The sequence below is a fragment of the Dendrobium catenatum genome, unplaced genomic scaffold (assembly GCF_001605985.2).
Source record: "Dendrobium catenatum unplaced genomic scaffold, ASM160598v2 fragScaff_scaffold_1493, whole genome shotgun sequence".
In the NCBI taxonomy this organism is placed as follows: Eukaryota; Viridiplantae; Streptophyta; class Magnoliopsida; order Asparagales; family Orchidaceae; genus Dendrobium; species Dendrobium catenatum.
Window position 1 is genome coordinate 856,490 of NW_021319955.1, and position 24,005 is coordinate 880,494.

At 36.7% G+C, this 24,005-nt stretch overlaps 1 protein-coding gene across 1 annotated transcript in view; it reads right to left on the reverse strand.

Annotated features, from left to right (window-relative positions):
* The window catches only part of LOC110098491 (glucose-6-phosphate isomerase 1, chloroplastic-like), a 49,159-nt gene extending 27,240 nt beyond the window's left edge, over positions 1-21,919 (reverse strand). Inside the window, exons 1-5 of the mRNA XM_020825341.2 lie at positions 21,836-21,919; positions 21,620-21,758; positions 21,183-21,339; positions 20,995-21,073; positions 6,249-6,315 (exon numbers count right to left, since the gene is read on the reverse strand). Of these exons, the coding sequence (XP_020681000.1) occupies positions 6,249-6,315; positions 20,995-21,073; positions 21,183-21,339; positions 21,620-21,628 (312 nt within the window). The 5' untranslated portion in view covers positions 21,629-21,758; positions 21,836-21,919. The remainder of the gene's footprint in view (positions 1-6,248; positions 6,316-20,994; positions 21,074-21,182; positions 21,340-21,619; positions 21,759-21,835) is intronic.
* Positions 21,920-24,005: the final 2,086 nt, after the last annotated feature.

Below are 24,005 nucleotides of genomic sequence, written 5' to 3' on the forward strand. Positions count from 1 at the left end.
CAATAGGTATTGGATTTAGGATTACTTGTACGCACCATCTCAATCTTTTATCACAACACTAGTGCCATATGCATCTCTAAGAATCCAATCCAACATTCAAGGACTAAGCACATTGGCATTAGGCATCACTTTATTAGAGATCATGTGCCTAAGGAAGACATTGATTTACACCATGTGACAACTGAAAATCAACTGGCTGATATCTTTACTAAACCACTGGCCTTCGACACTTTCAGCTCTTTAAGGACGAAATTTGGTGTGATTGACATAAATGCATGAACTTGATCTTTTACTTGCTTTCTTTTGCTTTTGTTCTTTTTATTTCTTTTATTTGCTTTTCTTTTTGCTCTTTGTTTTCTTTTCTTCTTTTTGCTTTTAGTTTTTGTTTGGTTTATTTTACTTTATTTTGTTTTCAAAATCATCGCTGAAATGATATCGTATGCCTTGTCATTGCTTTTGAAAATTTGTAGTCAATGTGTTACATCTCTTAATCTATTAGATGGTAAAAATATACTGTTGATTGTGTCTCTTTCTCTAACCTATTTTAGTGACACAGTTTTCTTTTCTAATCAAAAATATAGTTCAATTTAACGATTGTGTGTGATATTAAGATCTTTTCTAACCTTCCTAAAGCAAATTTATTTTGTATTTATAATGATTAAAATCTTTTTGTCACATCAAGACTTCTCGTTACTCTTGCCATTGATTATTGATTCTGTTTTGTGGATAGTTCTTCTCTATATTAAAAAGAGAGCTCATATTCTCTAATATCTAGAAGATATACTTACAACTAAGAATCCTTTTTAAGATATTGTAAAAGAGAATGTAGCTTGCAAAAATATAAAAAAAAATTGGCCAATGATACCAACAAAAGATGCGTAATGACGCCAAATTGAAAAAAAAATAAAAATAAAAAAAGCAAAAGATGCGCAAAGCGCCAATCAATTGACAAGAGGCATAAAATGAGCCCACCAAAAGCAAGCTCTCTTCTTCTTTCAAATCTTTTAAAACTTAGAAGATTTCATATATCAAAGGCTTGATTTCGAGTGTTTTGCGATTGTGACAAATTTACTTTGATACATTATTCTATAAGATATATTTTTTCCTAAAACCAAGTGATGAATGGATCTTTTTTTCTCATAACCAATTGAATTTTTGAGTTAGATCATTGATTTCCAAAGAAGATTCTACCCTAAAAGAAAGTCCGAGCTAAGGGTAACCATGATCGGATATTATACTATTTTATGGGTTTTTCTGATGTTGATTCATTAGCTTACAATTTTCTTTTTAAATCAATCACATGGAATACTACATCATGTTCATGCCTTGGTTTAAAAAAAAAAATTTACTTTGTTTCTTAGTTTCCTCCTTTTTGAGATGTCAAAAGGGGGAGAGGAATCCTTTGTATGCTTGCACTATCGATTCCATGTTTTACACTACTGTTTTTGAAATAATTGTCAAAGTGTTTGCAATCATAAAAAAGGGGGAGATTATTGTAAACACTCTTGCTTCTTTTCGACTGCCTTTTACTACTGACATTTTCAGGATTCAAAAATCGGACGAAAAACGAAATCAGCTCAAGACTGGGTAGATTAGGGTTAAGTCAGTCTGTAATTTTCTTTTTTTTTCTTTCTAAAGTCAATTGTAAATATTTGAAGTGACTGGTGTTAAGTAACCCTACACACACACTTGAGAGATTTAGAATTTCTGTTTTTACCAACATCGTCCCGGACGATATTTACATCGGCCTGGACAATCGAGATTCAAAACAGAAGTTCTAATCAGGATTTCTTTGTTAAGGCAGCCGTAATTAACTGATCGTCCTGGACGATACATTTATCGAACAAGACGATAGGCTCAAAACAGAAAGAAATAGCCGCCATAATCAATTTAGGTATTCTGTATTTTTAGAAATCGGCCAGGACGATCGTGAGATCGGCCTGAACGATATGCACAATTATGCCTAAATTGATCCGGCAATCAATGAAGAAATTAAAGATAAATTGATACGATCACATCGTCCTGGACGATCGTGGGATCGGCCGGGACTATATATTCAAAAACCCTTAGTTGCTCCTGGACGATAAATATCGGCCAACACAAATTCAGGGCAATGCTCTGGATGATTTTCCTCTAATTTGAACTGATCGTCCGGGATGATCGATTGATCGGCCAGGACGATCAAGCCAATTTTCAATCGTCCAGTTCATTTTTAGAGTGGTGTTCTGGCCGATCATCTGAAATTTGAACTGATCGTACAGGACAATATTATTATCGTCCTGGACGATAAAGTCGACAACTTGCATTTATTGAGCTCCTTTGAAGCTCTTCTATTTAAAAGCTATTGTTCAACATTTTTGAACATCATTGGCTCCTGTCTTGACCTGAGAAAACCTAAAGGAGAGAGAGAGGGAGAAAGAGAGAGATCTTGTGAGGAGGAGCTTGTGAGGGAGTTCACAAGGGTTGCTCCAAGCATTGTTCTTCTTCTTCCCTAGAGTCTCTTGTCCTTGGAGGGGTTGGGATAGGTAAGCTTCAGCGATTGATCGAGGTTCTCTGCCTGCTTTAGGAGGAAGCAAAACGAGTTGGGTTCTCTGCCTTGCCGGGGTGGCAAAAAGGAGGTGTTTGTAAGGGCTTCTCCTCCTAGCTGTGGGGGCTAAAGGAGAGTCACGATTGTAGTGCAATACTCGGAGGGCGCCTTCGGGGAGTGGACGTAGGTCGAGTTGACCGAACCACTATAAACCCTTGTGTTCTTGTTGTTACTGCTTCCGCATTTATTTTTCTGTGGTGATTTTGGTTTGTGATATTTGTTCTTGGTATTAAAGAATTTTTTAAAATACCAATTCACCCCCCCCTCTTGGTTAGCCTTGGGCCGGTTCATAGGGCTTAACATTCGTAACGAAGTTTCACATACATCCGGTATTCCATATATCATAGATAAGGAGAGCTATAGGGGATCACACCTCAGTTGCAGAGTTACGAGTGACGCTGACTTATGATTTGGAGGTGGTCTTGAAACCATTGGAGTTGGTAGGAGTACAACAGAGGGAGGGAGGAAGTAAGGAAATGCTGATTAAGTGGAAAAACCTAACTGAGTACGATGCTACTTGGGAGCCGTATGAGCGGATGAAACATCAATTTACATCCTTCCACCTTAAAGACAAGGTGGTTCTTTGGGAGGGGGTTATTGTTAGAGGGTCTGATTCGGTCGGTATAGAAGGGACTGACCCAATTCTACACCAGGCGAAAGCTTGAGGGGAACCAGGCAGATCCCCCCTTTGGGGAGGGGTCCACACGTTAAGGAAGAGAGAGAGAGGGGCGGATGAGAGGGAGATTTAAATCTGAAGTGTTGTTTGAACTTTTGGCTTTGTATTATTTGCTTTTAATAGTTATTCTTATCCTAGGGTGAGTGTTATGTTGAATTTAAGAGTTCTTAAAGTTTGCTTGGGGTCTAGCCGTCGGCTAGGGATTTGGGAGAGTCGGATTTTCCTTTCGAATTGAATATTAATTGTATCTTGCTTGTTTTCACATATTATTAAGTTTTCCTATTGATTTGCCAAGGAATTTATGCAAATTCCTGCTTTGTTCTTGCTGCAATTCCAAATTTCAGCCACAATTTTGGTGATTTGTGCACGAGTAGATCCTTTATGCAGTTATCGCTACAGGCAATCCAAACTACTTTAGCTAGCCAGGATTCTCAATTTGAAACGAAACTTGATTGGATGACTAAGATTGCTAATTAGCGTGGTAACTGGACAGTATCTGAATCCAAGTTTACTTTGAAACCTTTTATTTTTTATTACTAGTAATGGTTTAAGCCTCATTACAAAGTCTCTGCATATATTGTCCATGCTAATTCCCAGCTTAACTAAAAAATCAAGAAGAAAATCAGGTGTATACATCTCATTTATAGTTAGAACTAAAAACACGGTTATGCATCCTACCTTGTTTTCAGTTATATGAATTTTCTATAAAATTCAATTTCATGTCCCCGGCAATATCAAGAGATAATGCAGAGCACCTCTCACTATTATAATCTCTAAAAAGCAATAAATAACACTTACGTTGCAACCTTGACAACGAATTCATATATGTTTTGATGAGGACATCGAAGATCAACGGCTATGATCGTGTCTATTTATTTTGATATATTTTATGTATTTGATTTGTTATTGTTCTTTTTCCCTTTCTACCCTCACTTAAGGGCTTTGTCTTATGTTTGCCCTAGGGGCAATTGTGTCTTGTATTTTCCTTCATGTATCTGGCTATTTAAGCCTTCTCCCTCCTCTTGGAGAGGGGATGATGATTTAATATGAAATTTTCAATTTGTGCTTATGGATCTCTTTGTGAGTTCTAAGTTCTCTCTCTTGGAATGATCTCTTAGTGAGTTCGTGAGAAGAGAGGCCCAAGTGGGGCAAAACCAATACCCGTCAATCTTGGTGGATTCCAAGGTTCGCGGTTCTCTTATCTTCTTTTTCTTTTATTTTTCTTCTTGTATAAAATTCCCTCTCCACCCATCTACGTCCATAGTTTCCACCGCCGGCCATTCTCACCACCCAAATTCTCTCCCAAATTCCTCCACCTCAAGCCCCTGTTTCCCCCATCCCGCCGGCTGCCTTGGCCTACCCAGTCGCCGGCCACCCCTCCCAAAGCCACCATCTCCACCACGGCCCGTCCTCATCTCCACCTCCATGCCGCCAGCCACCTCTCCCTCTCCCATGGAATTTGAAATTCAAAATTCTAAGCCTATAAATACTTTCCTGAAATAATCCTCCCAATTAGGAAGGTTTATTAATTTGAATTCAATCCAATATTTGAATTCAAATAATTCCCTCCCTAATAAATTTCAATTAGGAAACTCCCTTATTTAATGAAATCTGAATTAAAATTTCATATTTGATTAAAACCTTTAGTAATTTTCGTGGGCCCCACATACTAAGCAATTAACTGCCCCTCCCCTCTCCCTACATGGCCAGCCACTTAATCTTTCCCCCTCTCTCTCCAATTTTCATTAATTGCTCTCCATTAAGACTCTCTAATTACCTCCCATTAATCCTTTGATTTGAATTATTCCCTCCAATTTTATTAAATCTGAGAATTAATTTCAGATTTTGTTTGACTTTTCTCTCTCCCATGTTAATCTCATTAATTCCCCTTCCAATTCTCAGCCTTAGCTGCCTCCTCCCAAACTCTTCTCATGTTTTCCTCCCTTCCCGTGAGATTTCTACTGGCTGTCCCCATATTCCAGCCATATTGGGTTACTGTTATGCACTACTGAAGGCCAGAGATTGCTGTCTAAAGGCTCCCAAGACCCTATCAAAGCTGTCTGAATTTCTGTCGAACATAGGGAGTTGCCGTCCAGATTTTCTGGGCATTGTTTGGAGGCTTTCCAAACTATTCCTTCTTGTCCCCTTGCTGTTCAGCAGAATTCCGAAGCCTGAGTTGCTGTCCAGCTGACCAAAGATCTCTGCTTGTGGCCCAAAGAACCAGCCCAGTTTGCTGTCCAGATTCTTGGACAGGCGCCACGTGTTATCCTGAGTATTGGAGCCTTGAAAGCTGCTATCCAGAAGCCTACAAGTTGCTGTCCAGAACTTCCAAGACCCAAAACCTGCTGTCCAGACTTCTGTAGGTGCTTTCCAGAGATTTTGGCTTGCAATCTAAAACATTTCAACAAAGTATTGTGCTGTCCAGCCCACCCGGGAAGGGCCGGCTGCTATCTAATAACAATCAAGAGGTCCATGTTGTCTTCCCACTGGGTAAACTCTCCCTCCAAACTCTCTTATATTCCCAGTGCACTTACTACTTGTGGTTATATGTTGATTCACGACAATCTTGCTAATTCTTCCCCGTTAAAGCCTAGTAATTAGAAGAGTTGAGTGAGGGATCTCCTCATAGTGACTAGTCTTATTATTAGCATTGGGATTTATGGTTGAAAACCAATCATGTATGCAACGTCACACTAATTGACTAGTTTGCAATCTTAACTCCTATGCATGTGGTTTAGCCTAAGCTTGTCTTACCGCTCTGTGTGTTTTATTTTGTCGTTTAAAATCAAATATAAAAGATATAATTATTGTGGCTTCTAAAATTAAACGTGCAAACTTCCTTAATCTAATCATCTGTGCATGCACGTTTTACATCATGTTTGCTATATCACAGTTCCATATAAGCTGCCAGGAAGTGGAAAGTGCACTCTATATCACTAAAATTAAAAAAGCTTTTCTCAGAAAACACTTTATAGAAGACAATACCTGCTCAGGTTCATGGCATCGATCAGCAATTTCATCAACTGTCAAAGGTTCTGCTGGTTCTTTACAGCTGCAATAATAGTGTAAATTAAGCAATTTCATCAGGCAGTAGCATCAAAAATACTTTCAATGCAGAATAAATGAGAAAATTATGAAACAAACTGCATTTATTTTTTAAGATAATCCAACTAAAATCCAAATTCAATCTTAGAAAATGGTCTCAAAATAAAGATTCTGAATTGCACATCAGCAAAATTGCGCTTCTTAAGAGAAAACTAGAGGTTTCCAAGGTCTGCAAAAATGGTCACCAAGTTAAAATTGATTGGTTTATTTCTTGGGTAAAGCAGGACAGATTCTACTTTTATAGGATATTCGCTCATTTAGACAGCCAAAAAAAAGCCTACAGGACAAAGCTTTCCAGATTTCAAAAAGCATTTCTAATGATAAAAGCTGCTAAAAGGAAAAACGGGTAGCTCTACGGTCAAAACATGGTATACAAGGAGCACAAAAACCATCCTAAAATTACTGCTTACAAATCTGATGAAAGACTTGCACCAGTCCCCAGCTATTTGGATCTGATAGAAGAAACCCTCTCCCTTAATTCGATGGAAAAAACAATAGCATTTTAAAACTAAAACATATCTTCTATTATTTAATAGGTAATTTTACCAAGATAGATTTGCTTCAGATGCTAACTCAAATACTGCTAGTGTGACATTTGTAAAAATTGTAAGGGAAGAATACTTGCATATATTTTTTCCAAATTCACAAAGAAGTAAATAATTTATAGGAGATACAAGAGAGCTAGAACAGAGATAAATTTAGATGGAAATTATAGCATCCTATAAATCTATTTCTTCTATATATAGGAATGAGTACTAAGCTGAGTTTCATCAAACCCTGTTGTAGCTAGTGATCAATAATCCTGCAAATTGATAAAATGGGTGGAGATCTGGCCCTTGCTATTGTTGATTGCCGCATATGTTCCACAACCAAATTTGAGCTCGTGCAACTAGAACGTGTTGGAATGATGCAACAATTTCACGAAACATGGAAGAGTCTAGGGCGATCATTTAGAGAGAGAGAGAGAGAGAGATCTGAGTGAGAAAGGTGGAAAGTGAGACAAGCGTAGAGCTTCCCTTAGGCGCAACTGTGGGCTCATAAAATTCATGACCCAGCCTCTCCTTGGCCGCTTTCTTTTCTTTGGGTCGTCGAGGAGAGTTTTAACGAGTAAGTTTTGAGGAAATTTTTGAAAGGCAAATTGGGTTTCGAATAAGACATTACCCTGAGATTTCACCATCATTTTGTGAAGACTTTATGATCTGAGTTCAGGTTTTCAATAGGAGCAAACCAATATAGTAATTACCGCCACCCCCCAAACCCCCCGCGCCCTTGATAGCCAGAGAGAACTTTCTATTAAAGCTAGTCATCGACAATACGATTAGTTAATTTCAAGTAGGTCGTTCAGTACGATACGAATATGAATATCGTACAATACGATTAGTTCAAAAATCATGGTTTCGTATGGTATGATCTTTGGGATGACAAAATTCGTCTCTACCAATCATACGGTACAATTAAGATCATATAGTACGATTTGCAATTATTAATTAAATCATGATTTGATTGACTAATTACGAGGGTTAATTAAAAAAGATTTCAAATTTTTGTACAGTACGAATTAGATCATACAGTACAATTAGTTCAAAATTCAAATTTTGAATGTCTTAATTTATCCGGCGGCTAGGGTTTTGAGATTGTAATGAATCGTACAATACTATTAATTTAAAGAAATTAATTGTTCAATTAGCCGTTAAACCCATTCTTTCTATAATTGATCGTACAGTATGATTAGTAAAAAAAGTTTTAACTTTCAAATTTTTCTCACACCCCCTGTGTGTGTATACACGGTCACTCAATTGAATACACTCTTATGTGACCAGACTCAAGAAATATAAAATAAAAAAAATAAAAATACATACTTTGTTTACTTGACATTCCTATTCTACCTAGTCTTGAGCTTCTAATACCCTTGAGCAATGTATGTTTTACCTGCAATATTAGTGCTCGTAGACAAAAGAAATATCTAAAATATTCAATGAGAAAAGTAATAATTCAATCAATTATGTTTGTTATCATCAAAATCACAGACTAAAGATCCTGGACTACAACAATCTTCCCTTTTTTTATAATGGCAACAATATTGATAGATAGGCAAGATAAAAATTCTTTTCTCCTAAGCTCCCCTAACCAGGTGATAGATTTAAAAATTAGGGATGCATTTTTTTTTTAATTAAAGGAAAAAAGAAAATAAGATAACATAAAACAAAATAAAACAAACACATGATTATATTAAATTAAAACATACAACTAAGCAAGTATTTTCTCCCCTATTTGACATCACCTAAAAGAGGAGAAACAACAAACAAAGTGAACATTACAAGAAATAAAAATAGTAAAGCACAACAAGCAAACATTAAAAATAAGACGGATCCTGATTAAGTGGTGGTGGTGGTTGTTGAAAGTATTTATGGATGGAGGTGAAGTGATCTTCAATTTGTGAAGACTTTTCTCCAAACCATCCCTTGTCTTCCTTATGCTGTTATTGTTGTTGATGAATATGATAGTCAAGTGAGGATTCCAATCGCTCGAGCCGCTGAATTATGTCGTCGTGTGGGTAGGCAGGATAGACAGGTGCAAGTGATGATATTGGTGGAGGTGCAAGTCCAACATACAGGAGAAGCTTCCCCTTATTCAACAAAATCTAGCTCGTCGTGCTTGTGCCCCCTGTGATGTCACATAATTTAATTTGGAAAAATTATTTATTTATCTTTTATTAAACAACAATCAAAGCTATCTAATATTATCTATCAGTAATAAATAGCAAAATAAATTCTATAATTTTGTATTGATAAAACTTTCACTGCATAACTTTTTATATGTTATAGAAATTGAGATTATAAATATTTTGAATATTTATTCGAGATCTTTTACCGGGTGATTTTGAAAATACAACAACTTTTTACTACTCAAAAATTTATTTTGATGTCTAAAAATAATGATTTATTTCAACTAAAGCTTCAAAATGTTATTTTATGCAATATTTGATAATTTAGTTAAATTCTGAACATGTGAATTTTTCTTGATACCAATTATGATGTCCCAAAATCTAATTTAAAAGATTAAAAGAATAATTCTTCTAAATTAGATTATGGGACATCACACCGCCTATGGAAAAGAATACGAAACGAGGCATCCGTATAGAAAATGGAAAGATTATCGAGAGGAGCGGGGTAGTTAATTTGGTATTTCTAGTCTAAGACATACCCTATGACGTGTCCTAATATGATATTTTGCTTTCTTTTAGTATTGAGATGTCGAATATGAGTCATATTTTGGATATAATCAATAATCATATGAACTTCGTTAAATTGGGTATTGAACATTATTAGATAGGTGACTATGGAAAGAAGTGGAGTGATGTTGACATGATCTGCAGCTTTGGGTATAATTGAGGTTCTAAGAATATGCTGGATAACCCGGGCATTCTGATTTAGGGTGTGCTATGTCCTCTAACTAATGGTTTGACCCAATGTCTCCATTCGACCAACAGTTTGGCTCAAATAACTCATATGTAAACGGTTATAATCAAGGCTCAATGATAAGAGGGCTTTGTTGCATTTAAGCATCGTTATATTATGGTCACGACAAGAGTTCATATATTCCCCAATGAATAAAATTTTTGACTAATTATTTATAGAGTAAACTTGATATAGTATAAAGACCTTTGTAGCTAAGGTCGACTTGAATTTATCCCTTAAACAAATATTCACCTAAATCTAAAAGGTACCTAATACAGCAGGAGAAGGGACCAGCTAGAGCGAAGGACTGTGCAACAAAAACAAACCCAGCCAGCCAGTCCAACATGGGCCAAAGCCAAACCATGGATTAAAAAGGCGTTAGAGGTGGATGCCTCGAGGCGCGCCTCGAATCGAGGCAGAGGTTGGGCGAACTGAGGCTTAAGCCTTGATCGTTCGTGCGAGGCTTACGCCTTTTTCCATAGAGGCGTACGCCTCAAGGCATGAGGCACCGAGGCGCATCGAGACAGCGCCTCGAAAGGGAGAAAATTGCCTTCACAACCAGCGAGCCAGCGAGCTTTCGTTGTTTCTTCCGATCAAAATGTTGTAACTTACGATCTGACGGGAAGGGAAAGTTGTCAAAGGAGTGAAGTCAAACAACCACGAAGGAGCCAAACAAGCGACGAGTGCAATCTCTCAGCCTCTTATGAAGCAACGAAGCCGAACAGCAAGGACGAAAAGAGAAGATGAAAGGCAAAATCTAGATGCGGCTAAGTTATTATTGATTAACTTAGTTAATATAATTTTAAATATTAATAATTAAGCAAATTAATTAAATAATTAATAGTATAATTAGTGCATAAATTAATTATCTAATTTAATTTAATTGACTAATTAATAATAGAATTATTAATTAAATATTATTATAATTAGCCTAATTAATATAAATTACACAAAAATTACATATTATGAAAAGATTTTTCTTTTCAGATATACATCAAGGATATTCTTTCAAGTTTATAATTAACTTAATATTTTGTCATTTTTTATAATTATTTATAATTTTACATTAGCTTATTTTTACCATTTTGAGGCTTACGCCTCGATCCGCCTCGAGGCTTATGCCTCGCCTTGCTTAAGACAAAATGCCTCAATTCTCGAATTCGCCTTTTAAAACATTGGGCCAAACCCAGTCAACAGATTGGGAAAAACCAGAGGTAATTTTGACCCCCTTTGTGGGGTCAGGAATGCATTAATTCACTGTGTGATGATGAATCAAGAAAGAGATGCTTAGGAAAGTTTTAATCAGAAATGTTTTAAATAGAAAGTTTCCAATTATATTTATTATACATTAGGAAGGATTTCATTATGGATGTTTTAATTAGGAAGGTCCCTATTATGTTTATCATTTGTTATGACTATTTAAGGAGTTTGTCTAGGGTTTAGGTTTATGCTATTACTTATATTATTACTGAGTTTTCTTTCTAGGGTTTATATAAGGTTCCGAATGACAACTATAGTTTGTGGGAGAGCTGATCTACCTCTCTAATAGTAGATCAATTATATATTGCATTACTTTTGAAGGAGAATTCAGAAATCAGCCCTATCTTGTGTTCCTATGCTTTTTGTCTCTTTTATTTGTTGTTTTACCTCTAAGACACATTAAATTGGTATCAAAGCAAGGTTTTTGGAGAGATGACAACAAATAAAGTGGATGAACTGGAAGGCAAAGTGGACCTAATCAAATTCGAGATAAAGAAGTTCTCAACCATTCAAGAAAAACTTTCAACCATGGAAAGAAGGTTTTCATCCACGGAAAACCAATTTGGAGGGGTTTAGGAGATAATAAGGAAGCTCATGGATATACAATCCAAAACTCCACCGGTGATTCCGATTGATAACCTTAACACAGAATCAAATAGGATTCCCTTAGCTGAATCTAAGGGAAAAGAGATCGGATATGAAGAATTTGACAATGAGAGTTTCTTTTATCTAGAACCACATCCCAGGTCTCCGATAAAGGTCAGGCTAGGGGTTCCATGCAAAACCTCAAGCCCGACATACAAGGGAACCTCTGATTGTTGAGATCACGGGAGTTGAAGGAGACGATAGAGCTAGCCCAGATAACAAAGGATCGGAGGCGGTTGGAGAGGATCAGTAAGAGCGGAGTAGCGGGAGGCTCTTATAGAAGTACCTCGACTTCACTGGCATTGAGAACCAACATGGTGTCATTTCAGCGGGAGGCCACGAAAGAAAAGAGTGGGAAAGTTCGCCTCGGGGCCAACTTCAAGTGACTCATAGAAGCAGAAGTGCAAGACAAGAGAGAGAAGGGTCTTTGGTTCTACTGTGATGACAAGTATGCACCAGGCTATAGGTGCAAGGACTGCATACTCTAGGTTATTATGGTCTATGATGAGGAGACCGAGAGCGAGGAATTAGCGAAGGAAGCATAAGAGGGAGGAGAGCACCTACAACTTGATGTGGCGAAAGTGTCCCTTAACTCAATGGTGTGATTTACTCTAAATCATACCATGAAGGTGAGGGGACAGATCAGGGAGAGACCAGTGGTGATTTTAGTGGATAGCAGGGCTACCCCCAACTTCATATCAAATCAGGTCATGGACCAGTTAGGATTGGTATTGATGGACACAAGGAGCTTTGGAATCATGATGAGAACTAAAAAGGTGGAAAGGATAAGGGGGGTTTACAAGAGGTTGATGCTGACGCTCCAAGGCCTACAAATAGTAGAGATTTTTCTCCCTTTGGATTTGGTAAGCATTGATGTAATCCTAAGAATGAAGTGGTTACATGCAATAAGGGAAATAAAGGTGGACTGGAAATCCTTAACTATAGAGATTCAAGGGGAGGGGGGAGAGGATGGTGATACGAGGAGATGCCAGTATATGCAGATCCTAGAGGAGGTCCGATATTCAAAGCAATAAGAGATCCCTGAGTGCGTACATCAACTTATATAGAATTTCCTGAGATATTTTCATAGCCTAGCAGATTATCGCCACCTAGGGAGCACAAGCATACATTTACCATGATGGAGGGTGCTTCCCCTTTCAATATCAGACCATACCGATACCTGCAGATTCAGAAGGATGAGATAGAGAAGCTCATAAGAGAGATACTGAGGCAAGAATCATGAGGCCCAATGTGAGCCCCTTTACCAGCCCCATTTTACTGGTGAGAAAGAAGAACGACAAATGGAGGTTTTGCATGGACTACAGAGTTCTGAATAAGGAAACTATGTTGAACAAGTTTCTTAGGGATAAAGTAGTTACAGACGAATATAGAGAGCTTTGGAATATGATTGGAACTGGAAAAGTGGAGAGTAGGGTTATTTGCAGGAGGTTGATGCTGACGCTCAAAGGTCTACAAACAATGGAGAATTTTCAACCTTAGGATTTCGTAAGAACTGATGTAATCCTAGGGATAAAGTGGTTACAGATGATAAGGGAAACAAAGGTGGAGTGAAAATTCTTAACTATGGAGATTTAGGGGGAGAGGAAGACGGTGGTGCGGCGACGAGATGGCAGCCTATGTAGAACTATGGTTTCACACAAAACCATGGTCAAAGCGATAAAGGGGTAGGGTTGGGCTACTTGGTGGAGCTACAGGTCCTAAAGGAGATTCAAGATTCAGAGAAAGATGATATCCCTAAGTGTGTACATCAATAGTAGTTTCCTAAGGTTTTTCAGCAACCCAGCAAATCACTACCACCCAAGGAGCACAAGCACGCCATGACCTTGAAGGAGGGCGCTTCTCCTATTAGTGCCAGACCGTACCGGTATGCTCTGATAAGATAGAGAAGCTTGAAGCAAGAATCATCAAGTTTAGTGTGAGCCCTTTTTCCAGTCCCATTTTATTGCTGAGAAAGAAGGATGACATTTGGAGATTTTGCATGGATTACAAGGCCCTAAATAAGGAAATTGTGCTCGAAAAGTTTCCTAGAGATGAAATTGTTACAGACGAAATCAGGGAGCTTTTGAGTCATGATGGGAACTCGAAAAGTGGAAAAATAGAAAGGAGTAAGGGGATTTGCAGGAGGTTAATGTTGATGCTCCAAGGCCTACAAATAGTGGAGGATTTCCCCCCATTAGATTTGGTAATTTGGTATGCTTTGATATAATCCTAAGGATGAACTGGTTGCAAACAATACAGGAAATAAATATGGACTAAAAATCCTTAACTATGGAGATTTAGGTGGAGGGGAAGAGGGTGGCACTGTGAGGAGATGCCCATAGTTTCACTCAAAATTATGGTCAAAATATTTGAGGTTTTTTTTAGACCTCGCACGCTTTTCGATGCGTCGCAACGAGTTTTAAGTAAAAAATTTGAAGTTAACTGAATTTGACGAAAATAATTTCATAAAACTCTATGCAAAATTCTAAGAAATTTGATATATAAAACTTATATCTAATTTTGCTTAATTTAAGAATTAAAATTCATAGAAGTCTCATAATACCCAAAGTACCCCAAGCTTTATTAAAGCTTGGATTGTTTAAATGAGGGCAATATGGACTTTTAGAATCCCTAAACACCTCATAGCTTTAAGGGACCGAATTCATTCGATCCTTCACATTCTTTTGTTCGGCCGAAACCCGAAACCGTGAGAGAAGGCGGACGGGAGAGGAGAACGGGTGGCTCCGGCGGTGGATTCCGGCGGCCAAGCTTGGGGAAAAACGTAGGGGAGACTAAGGGAAGGCTAAGGTATACATTAGAATTATTATTTCTCCACTTTTCTCAAAGATTTTTGGTTGAGAAGAATCTAGGGTTTGAGGGGAAACTTTGTTTTTCTTTAAGAGAATCATAGGATAGGTTTAGGAGATGCTTTTATGCTTGGAAATGAGATTTTCTTTAAAACTTTTGAGATTTGGAAAATTAGGGTTTTCTCTAAAGTTGGAATTTACAGTGCTTTTACAAATGTTATTTCTAAGGGTCCTAAGAGGGGTTTTAAGAAAAGAAATTGAGTTTTTTCTTACAAAATGTATTTTCCTATTTTCTAATTATTTTAAATCCGAAAATAGAAGTTATTTTAAATTAATTTAAGTTATGGAAAAAGGGTTATTTTGGTTAAAATATGTAATTATATAAAATTATGAATTTTTAAAATATGTATTTTGCTTTATGTGATCATTTGGAGAGAGGGAGAGGGAGAGAAAGAACTTAGGGAAGATTAGGAAAAGAATGAAAACATTAATTTAAATTTATTATAAATAATTTTGAAAGATAAATTAACTCTTTTAGGTGTTTTGAAGAAATCTCGAAGGAAGAAGGATTAGCGAGGAGAATCAATTTCAAAATTTATGTAAGTATACATGTTCTTTATTTCAGTAATATTTTTATTTTCTCTCCAGTTATATGTTTTGAGTATTCAAGCATGTTTATGAAATCTTTATGATTAATTTAGAACTTAATTTTGTTATTCTTGTCAAAGAGTTGATCATGCAAATTTCATGTTACATTTTATGGCATTATATGATAAAATTTATGTGTTATATGAAAGGAGATGATATGAATATGATATGAATGTTATATTAAATGTTTGTATGTGTATGCTGAAATGATGGAGCTCACCCCCTGATAGTACTAGCTGGGGGCGCTGTACTCGTGCACGTTAAAATGGTAAAGAATATAAAAAAGGAAATGGTAAAGGAGTACCTTTATAGTACTAGACGGTGGCTCCTGTGACGATTGTAATATATACGAAATGAGAAAGCAAAGAATATTGAACTGAATATGAAAATGAAAATGAAAGATATGATTTTATGTTATGATATGTTTAAATAGTGTGTTTGTAAGAAATGAATTTATGTTATGTTTTAAATGAAATTGGCATTTAGCATATTGTTCATTTTGCCTTGATTACTATAGTTTAAAATCATGTTTTACTTACTGAACTTTGGCTTAATGTTAGTTGTTAACATTTTTCATGTAAACTTAAGTAAATCAAAATAAGTAGAAGGGGTAGCAATGTGTACCGTAGAAGAGGAGCGCCTGAGGAAAGGTAATTTTATGGTTATACTTGAGGTTATGTTTATTTATTTTAAATTTTAATGTTTTAGTGGCTCTTTCAAATATTTTGGAGATTGATTTAGAGAGTTGATAGTTTAGTCTACCGTCCGACCTCTGTTCCCGCCTCGCCTACATGAGCTCACCGGGCCGGGTCGTGCATGTTTTGTCTAGATTACAAGGATCTGAACAAGGAAATTGTGTTGCATAATTTTTCTATCTCGTTATTTATGAGATGCTGGATGAGTTTTTAGGGACAATCATCTTCTTGAAGATTAACCTAAAGTAAGGGTACCACCATATCAGAATGAAATCAAGGGATGTGCACAAGACCGCATTCAGGACCCATGAGGATCACTAAGAGTTTCTGGTGATGACTTTCAACCTTACCAACGTGCCCTCCACTTCTTAGTATCTTATGAATCGTGTTTTTTTAACCCTACCTCTGGAAATTCATAAGAATATTTTTTTACCACATCCTACTCTACTGTATTAACACTTCCGTTGCCAGGCCCCAATTCCTCGATGAAAAAAGTGAAGGGTTGCGTTAGGTAGTTGATAGCCAGCGTAAAACTTGTCTAATAATCATGACATGAATCCTTTCAAAAATTATGTTAATGCTAGGGCGTCCCCTGAAAGCGACGCACTGTATGGCCTGAATATAGTGACAAGTGTGCAAGAGCCGCTGCACCGGCTCCTGGGTGCAGTGTTAAATAAGCAAGGGTTCCCACATCAAAAACGGATGAGGGCAAAGAAGCTTGTTCATGAAACTAAAATTAGGATAGAAACTTGGAATATAAGCTCTCTTACAGGAAAATTAATGGAATTAATAGATATTATGATTCATAGGAAGATAAATATTATGTGCATTTAGGAAACTAAATGGGTTTGAGAGAAAGCTAAGGAGATTAATAGTTTAGGATATAAACTTTGGAATTCGGGTAGGAGTCGTACTAGAAATGGTATAGGTGTGATTATAGATAAGAGTTTGAAGGATAATGTTATACAAATTAATAAAATAGGAGATAGAATTATAGCTTTAAAGACTGTTGTTGATGCTAAGATTGGTAACATTATAAGTGTTTATGCTCCTGAAGTAGATTTGGATATGAGTTCAAAATTAAAATTTTGGAATGACTTAGAAGAATTAATAAAAAAGATACCTTTTGAAGAAAAAGTTTTTATTGGAGGAGATTTAAATGGACATGTTGGTAGAGAAGTAGATGATTTTAAAAACATCCATGATGGCCATGAATTTGGAATGACAAATGAAGGTGGTAAGACTATATTAGATTTTTCTTTAGCATGTGATTTCTTATTTGCTAATACATTTTTTAAGAAGAGAGATGAACATCTTATCACTTATAAAAATGGATATAGTAAAACGCATAATGATTATTTTCTTATAAGAAAATTAGATCGTTTAGATTGCAAAGATTGTAAACTTACTCCGAGTGAAAATTAATGTTAGTGAAAATTAATGTACCTAACATCGATTATTAGTTTTGGACTTTAAGATAAAATGACAAAAAATAAAAAATAAAGTACAACGATTTTCAAGGATTAGATGGGGCATTTAAAGAATATTAACAAAAATATTTTTTAGAGTAAGATTTTAGATCTTAAGATTCTGTTCATAAGGATGTGAATATTATATGGGAAAAAGTGGTTTGCGACATTAAGAATATTGCAAGAGATGTGCTTGGAGTTTCGAAGGGAAAAACTACTAATAGTAAAAATAGTTGGTGGTGGAAAGATAAAAAATAAGAAGAATTGTTATAAAAATTAGTTTAGATGTAAAAATTCTGATAATTGAGAAAGCTATAAAGAGGCTTGTAAGGAATCTAAGAAAGATATTTGTGATGCAAAGAGCTTATCTTTTAATGATTTATATAATAGATTAAATACTGAGGGAGAAAGATATATGTACAGTTAGCCAAACAAAGAGATAGTAGTAAAGATTTAGTTCAAGTGAAGTGTATTAAGGATGAAGATCAAAAAGTACTTTTCTTAGAAGATTATATTCAAAAAAGGTGGATGAGGCATTTTGCTAAACTTTTTAATGAAGAATGTAAAAATACGATTGACTTTAGTAACTTTATCACCCTAAATGAAAATGAAGATTTTTTTTTCTTGGCGTATTAAGTAAAACCAAAGTTAGAGAGGCTTTGGAGAAAATGAAGTGTGGAAAAGTTGTTGGACCTGATGATATTCCAATAGAGATATGGAAATGCTTATGAGATGGAATTTCTTGGAGAATGAGTTTGTTAATTCCTATTTTTAAGAATAATGGTGATGTACAGGAGTGTGCGAATTATAGAGGAATTAAGTTTATGTGTCATACTTTAAAACTATGGGAGCGAGTTATGGAGAGTAGGTTGCGACGTGATACTAATGTTTCTCAAAATCAATTTGGATTCATGCCGGGTAGGTCTACCATAGAAGTCATACACTTATTGAGAGGTTTGATGGAGAAATATAGAGATAATAAGGAGGATCTACATATGATATTTATTGATTTAGAGAAAGCATATGATAAAGTTCCAAGAGAAGTGCTATGGAGAGTTCTTGAAACGAAAGGAGTTAATAATGCTTATATTCAAATCATTAAAGATATGTATGCATGAGCTATTACTTGTGTTCAAGCACAAGGTGGTTTGACCAAGTATTTTCCTATTTCGGTTGGATTACATTAAGGATCAACCTTAAGCCATATCTTTTTGCTTTAGTCATGGATATTCTCACTAGACATTTGCAAGAGGATATACCTTAGTGTATGTTTTTTGCTGATGATATTCTTCTTGTTGATAAGACTAGAGAGAGAGTTGAAGGTAAACTTGAATTATGGAGGTCAACTTTAGAGTCTAAAGATTTTTGCTTGAGTAGATCTAAAACTGAATATATGGAGTGTAATTTTAGTAGCAACAAACCTAGTGAGGGGATTGTGATTTAGGCGATCAAGTCATTAATAAGAGTACACGTTTTAGATATCTTGGATCTATAGTTCAGAGTGATGGTGAATAAGGAAATTATTAGCAGAATTCAAGTTGGATGGTTGAAGTGGAGGAATGCATTGGGCTTATTGTGCGATAGAAAAGTCCCCCTCAAACTTAAGGGAAAATTGTATAAGATGGTGGTGAGACCTGCAATGCTTTATGGTGTCGAATGTTGGCCATTAAAAGAGAAGCATAATACTAAGTTAAGCATTGCAGAAATGAGGATGCTTAGGTGGATGAGTGGCTTGACCCTTAGAGATATGATACGAAATGAGCATATATGTGAAAAGGTTGGAGTAGCTCCAGTGGAAGATAAGATTAGAGAGAGTCTCCTTAGATGGTTTGGTCACATTAAACGGAGGTCTTCCGATGATCCGGTTAGGAAAGTTGAGGTATTAGATTTGACTTTTGTTAAGAAAGGTAGAGGTAGATTTAAAAAGACTTGGTTAGAAAATATTAGAAATGATCTTTCTTTATTAGATTTAAATGAGAATTTGACTTTTAACCGGACACAATGGCGAAAAAGGATTCATGTAGCCGACTCCACTTAGTGGATCAAAGGCTTGATGTTGTTGTTGTTATTGTATCATGCTCTACAGTCGTATGGAGGAAGAGCATGTGGGGTAGCAGAGGACTGTACTAGAGACTTTGGAGGAGCACCAGCTATATGCCAATCTAAAGAAATGTTCCTTTGCACAGCAACAGGTGGAGTACCTAAGACATGTGGTAAGCAAAGCAGGGTTAGCAACAGACCAATCTAAGATTAAGGCTATGTTGGATTGGCCTTTGCCTAAGAACCTAAAGGAATTAAGAGGGTTCTTGGGTCTCACAGGGTACTACCGAAAGTTAGTACGGCGGTATAGCATGATAGCAGGACTACCGATGGAAAAAAAATTGAAGAAGGACAATTTCAATTCAGGAGAAGCAGCAACCTAAGCCTTCAAACAGTTAAATCAAGCCATGACCAACGTGCTAGAATTAGCACTTCCTAACTTTAGTAGACCGTTCATGGTGGAAACAGATACATCAAGATGCGGAGTAGGGGCATTACTCATGTAGGACCATCGTCCCATTGCTTATTTCAGCCAGACACTCATAACCATGGCGAGGCTCAAGTCTATATATGAGCGGGAGTTGATAACGATTATTTTAGCCATTCAAAAAATGGCGATCATATATGTTGGGGGACACTTTATCATTAGGACAGACCAAAGGAGTTTGAGGTTTATGTTGGAGCGGGATGGTGATTGAGGAGCCTTAGTGTGGTTATCCAAGTCACTTGGATATGACTTCGAAATCCAGTATTGCCTAGGACTGGAGAACAAGGGCGTGGATACACTATCGAGGAAGACGAACGAGCCACAATTGACAACTCTATTAGTATCAATGGTCCTAGATTATGAAGCCTTAAGACAGGAGAGTGAACAAGATGATAGCCTGAGGAAGATTAGAGTAGAGTTGTTGCAGGACCCCAACATGCAACTTGGTTACACGATGAGGGGGGCTCAACTGCTACATAATGGGCAATTCATCTTACCAAGGACATCGGTGTACATTCCCAAGCTGTTGCAGGAGTTCCATGGAAGCAATTAATGCCAACTTCCTCTGCATCATTGATGACGACGAGTTCAGCCAGGCGTGGTACTGGAGACTCAGCATCAAGAGAAGCCACAACAGTTTGCTCAACAGCCATCAACTCTCTTATCAACATCATCAAAAATTTGTCAAAGCTTAAGTACATAACTCTCAGGGGAACAAATAGTAGTTAATCTCGTGATATATTCCCCTTGTGATACTTGAAGGTCATCCACTGCACCAAGTTCCTTTTTTTTTTCCTTGACAAACGCTGCAACAGATTGAATTCTTTAAAAATTATATTAGTCTATTTTTTGCTTTTCTGTCACAAGAAGAACTTCCTGCAAACTCGCTGCTAGCAGGACAACGTCCCCAACCTCGTCCTTCATGGGTTTGGCGAGGACCGAATTTCGACACCCTGAAACTAAGGGGTCATCCTCATTCATGATGGTGAGCATCCTATAGGAACAAGGGAATCAGCAATGGGAGGCTAGCCAACAAGGGTGACAGCAGGCACATGATAATCAACCGAAACATGCATTTCAGTAGTTCTAATAACAGAAATAAATAAATAAGAATAACCTGGCCTCGTTTAGAACAGCTAGAACCCTCTTCTGAAGAACCAATACTTCTCCGGCAGCCTTCTTGCCAGCCTCTACACCTGCACAAAGAAAACTGCTATTGAAACGATTGACATCAATCACATAAATTATTAGAAAAATTATAAGGCACTGAAATCTCCCAGGTTCCAATGTTTACAAGGTTCATACCAGGTTGATGATAAGCATTAATGTTGACTAGAGATGCATAGATCCCAACAGCTCGTTCATAAAGAGCAATGAGTGCCCCTACGGATCTTGGGTTCACTTCTTGCACGGTAACTGTAATGGATTCCCTATCATTGGCATAAAGGGCGGAGCGTGTGCCCTATAAAACAGAAATTTTGAATGAAACAGAATAGTAAGAAATCAGTCCAACAAAGGTCAAACTGACTGTTGAAATCATTCGGTAAAAAGATGACCGCATCTAAATGCATTAATTTTTAAGAAAGCTAATGATAAGGTATAAGAATGCTATCAACATTTATTCTCTAAGCGCCTAAGCTCCTCATGCCAAATATGTCCTGTATGTAAACGTTACTTTCTATTCATGTTCATCCACTTAAAAATGTTTTACGTACCTCTCTACAACAAAAAAGATTACATACCTGAAGCATTCCAAATAGGTAGTCACCACATGTAACTCCTGGTTCAAGCTCCCAATCATGAGCTGGGGGTCGGTCCCGCAAGACTTCAATGAAAGTAACAAAGAAATTATGTACCCCTTCTCTAAGTTGCTGAATGTAGCTGCCAACCAAAAGCAAACCAAGATAGACACCACCTCATCAATATGGGAGGAAATTTACATGGGAATCAAAACTTACGCATGCTGATCTGTGCTTCCTTTGTTTCCATATACTGTAATTCCTTGGTTAACCTGAAATGAAAGTGTGTTTCACGAGTAAAAAATCCACATTAAAACTATATTACATCAACGTTTAACATGATCCACTAGCTGATACGTGCTTCCTTATTTACCTTCGAATTACAGAATGCGAAAATTTAAATACCTAAACACTACTTTGATGGGAGAAGATATTAAAAACAATTTTCAAAAAGCCAGTACCGGGAAATCATATATTGGTTTAGGGCATTATTGGCCAGACAAAACTTAATTAAATTTGGTATACAAAGCCACTAATGTAATACAAAATCCAGGTTCAAGTCAAGAACAGTCCCTCTTCAATCCAGTAAAACTACATCCATTAATCCCTCCCAGGACCTTTCATTTCTAGGGACTCAACACATTAGGTACACCTATTATAAAGACAATGTACACTCTCGTATGCCTAATCAAATATTTACAGGTAGTCGACGAGTCATAACAAGTGAGCTCATATCTCGTGGACCTCACAATGAGAACTCACCCGAGGGACCCCTAACTCAAGAAACTAGTCAAAGGGAAGTCGCTTCCAACAAGAAAAGTCAAGGGTTCACACAAACCACTCAGCATGGGACTCGCCCTCCAATAAGAAGCACTGACTGAAGCTACTCGTTGCTACCTAGGAAATTGTCAACCCAGCTATAGAAGAGAGAACTTCCCAAGATGGTTTCAGTTCGTCCTATCACAATTAGCTAACCATAGAGCTGCAGCCCCCGAAACTTGAACATACCTCCCACTTCACATCAATATAGGCTCCATCAAAGGTCACCAATGACCTCAGAGTACACTCAAGCAACAACCCTCCAAGTTCATCCCTCATTGGCAAACATGCCTAATCCTACTCGCTTATACACTAAATAAAAGAGAACTCACCACGTGACATAATAAAAATAAGAGATGCAACTATCCATTGAGCTAGCTAGACTACGACACGTATCTAAAGCAATCTGTACAAATGGTCATTAAATATTGTACTTTTACTCTTTTTTAATATAGCATTTTCTATAGCCCTCATATACCTATAAATAAATGGTAAAAAAGAATATTTTGAATATTTTTGCATTCTCTATAGACAATTGAGCTAGCATAACAATTTCCATAAAGCTTTTCCCCCTTTTTCACCATTATCGCACAGATTCTCAGGTCATAACCCTAAAACCTTGCTTGCTAGTATGGTCAAATGTCCACCACAGGCAACTTAGATCCTACATATTGGAAGTTGCGGTGAGTTTGGATTGATGCTACAGACTTGAAGACAAGCACAATTTGATGAGCAAACCAACATCGAATCATCAATAAATATGGAGAATCTAAACTACGCAACATGCCGCAACCTCATAAGATGGAAGAAAGATTGATTAAAATGATTCAGAATGCCTTAGTAGGACTAAGGAGGCACATACAAAGAAAGAACACCCCGAACAAATCATTTGACTCGATAATTCTCAACACCAGGCCAAAGAGCAGAGAAGTTGTCACAACCCGATCTGATTTAACCCGATATCACACAGGTCATACTGTGACAGATTGTGGCTTGGGTCACCCCAATATCTGGTTGGAGAAGTACTGAAACAAAACTTCTAATTAATAAACTACACAAAGCCACTATTGAAAGCAATATATAGCGGAACAGTACTGAATCTCAACATGATTTCTTACATATCATCCAAAATATCTACAATCTGAAGTTTATCAACTACAACGTTTGGCAACATATAGAATAAAAAAATAAAAGTCAAGCCTATAAAAATAAAAACTAACCAAAATATATCTACAAAACAAATTAGAGCGTGCTATCCAAACTACTCGGCTCGCTTCATACATTTTTCCAAGCCTGAAAACAAAAGCAAAAGCAACGATGAGATAACACATCTCAATAGGCTATCGCAGCATAAAACAATAATCAATAACTACAACCAAAAGAATTGAAAACAGAACTGAATCATATAATGAAATTGCATACAATTAAATAAATACTAAAATTAATTGAATTATAAACAAATAGTTCATAATTATTATTAGAATATCTCTGAAGCACTATTTTTAGATGTCAAATACATTTCTGAGTAGACAAAAATCATTGTTTTTTCAAAATCACCAGGCGAAAAAAT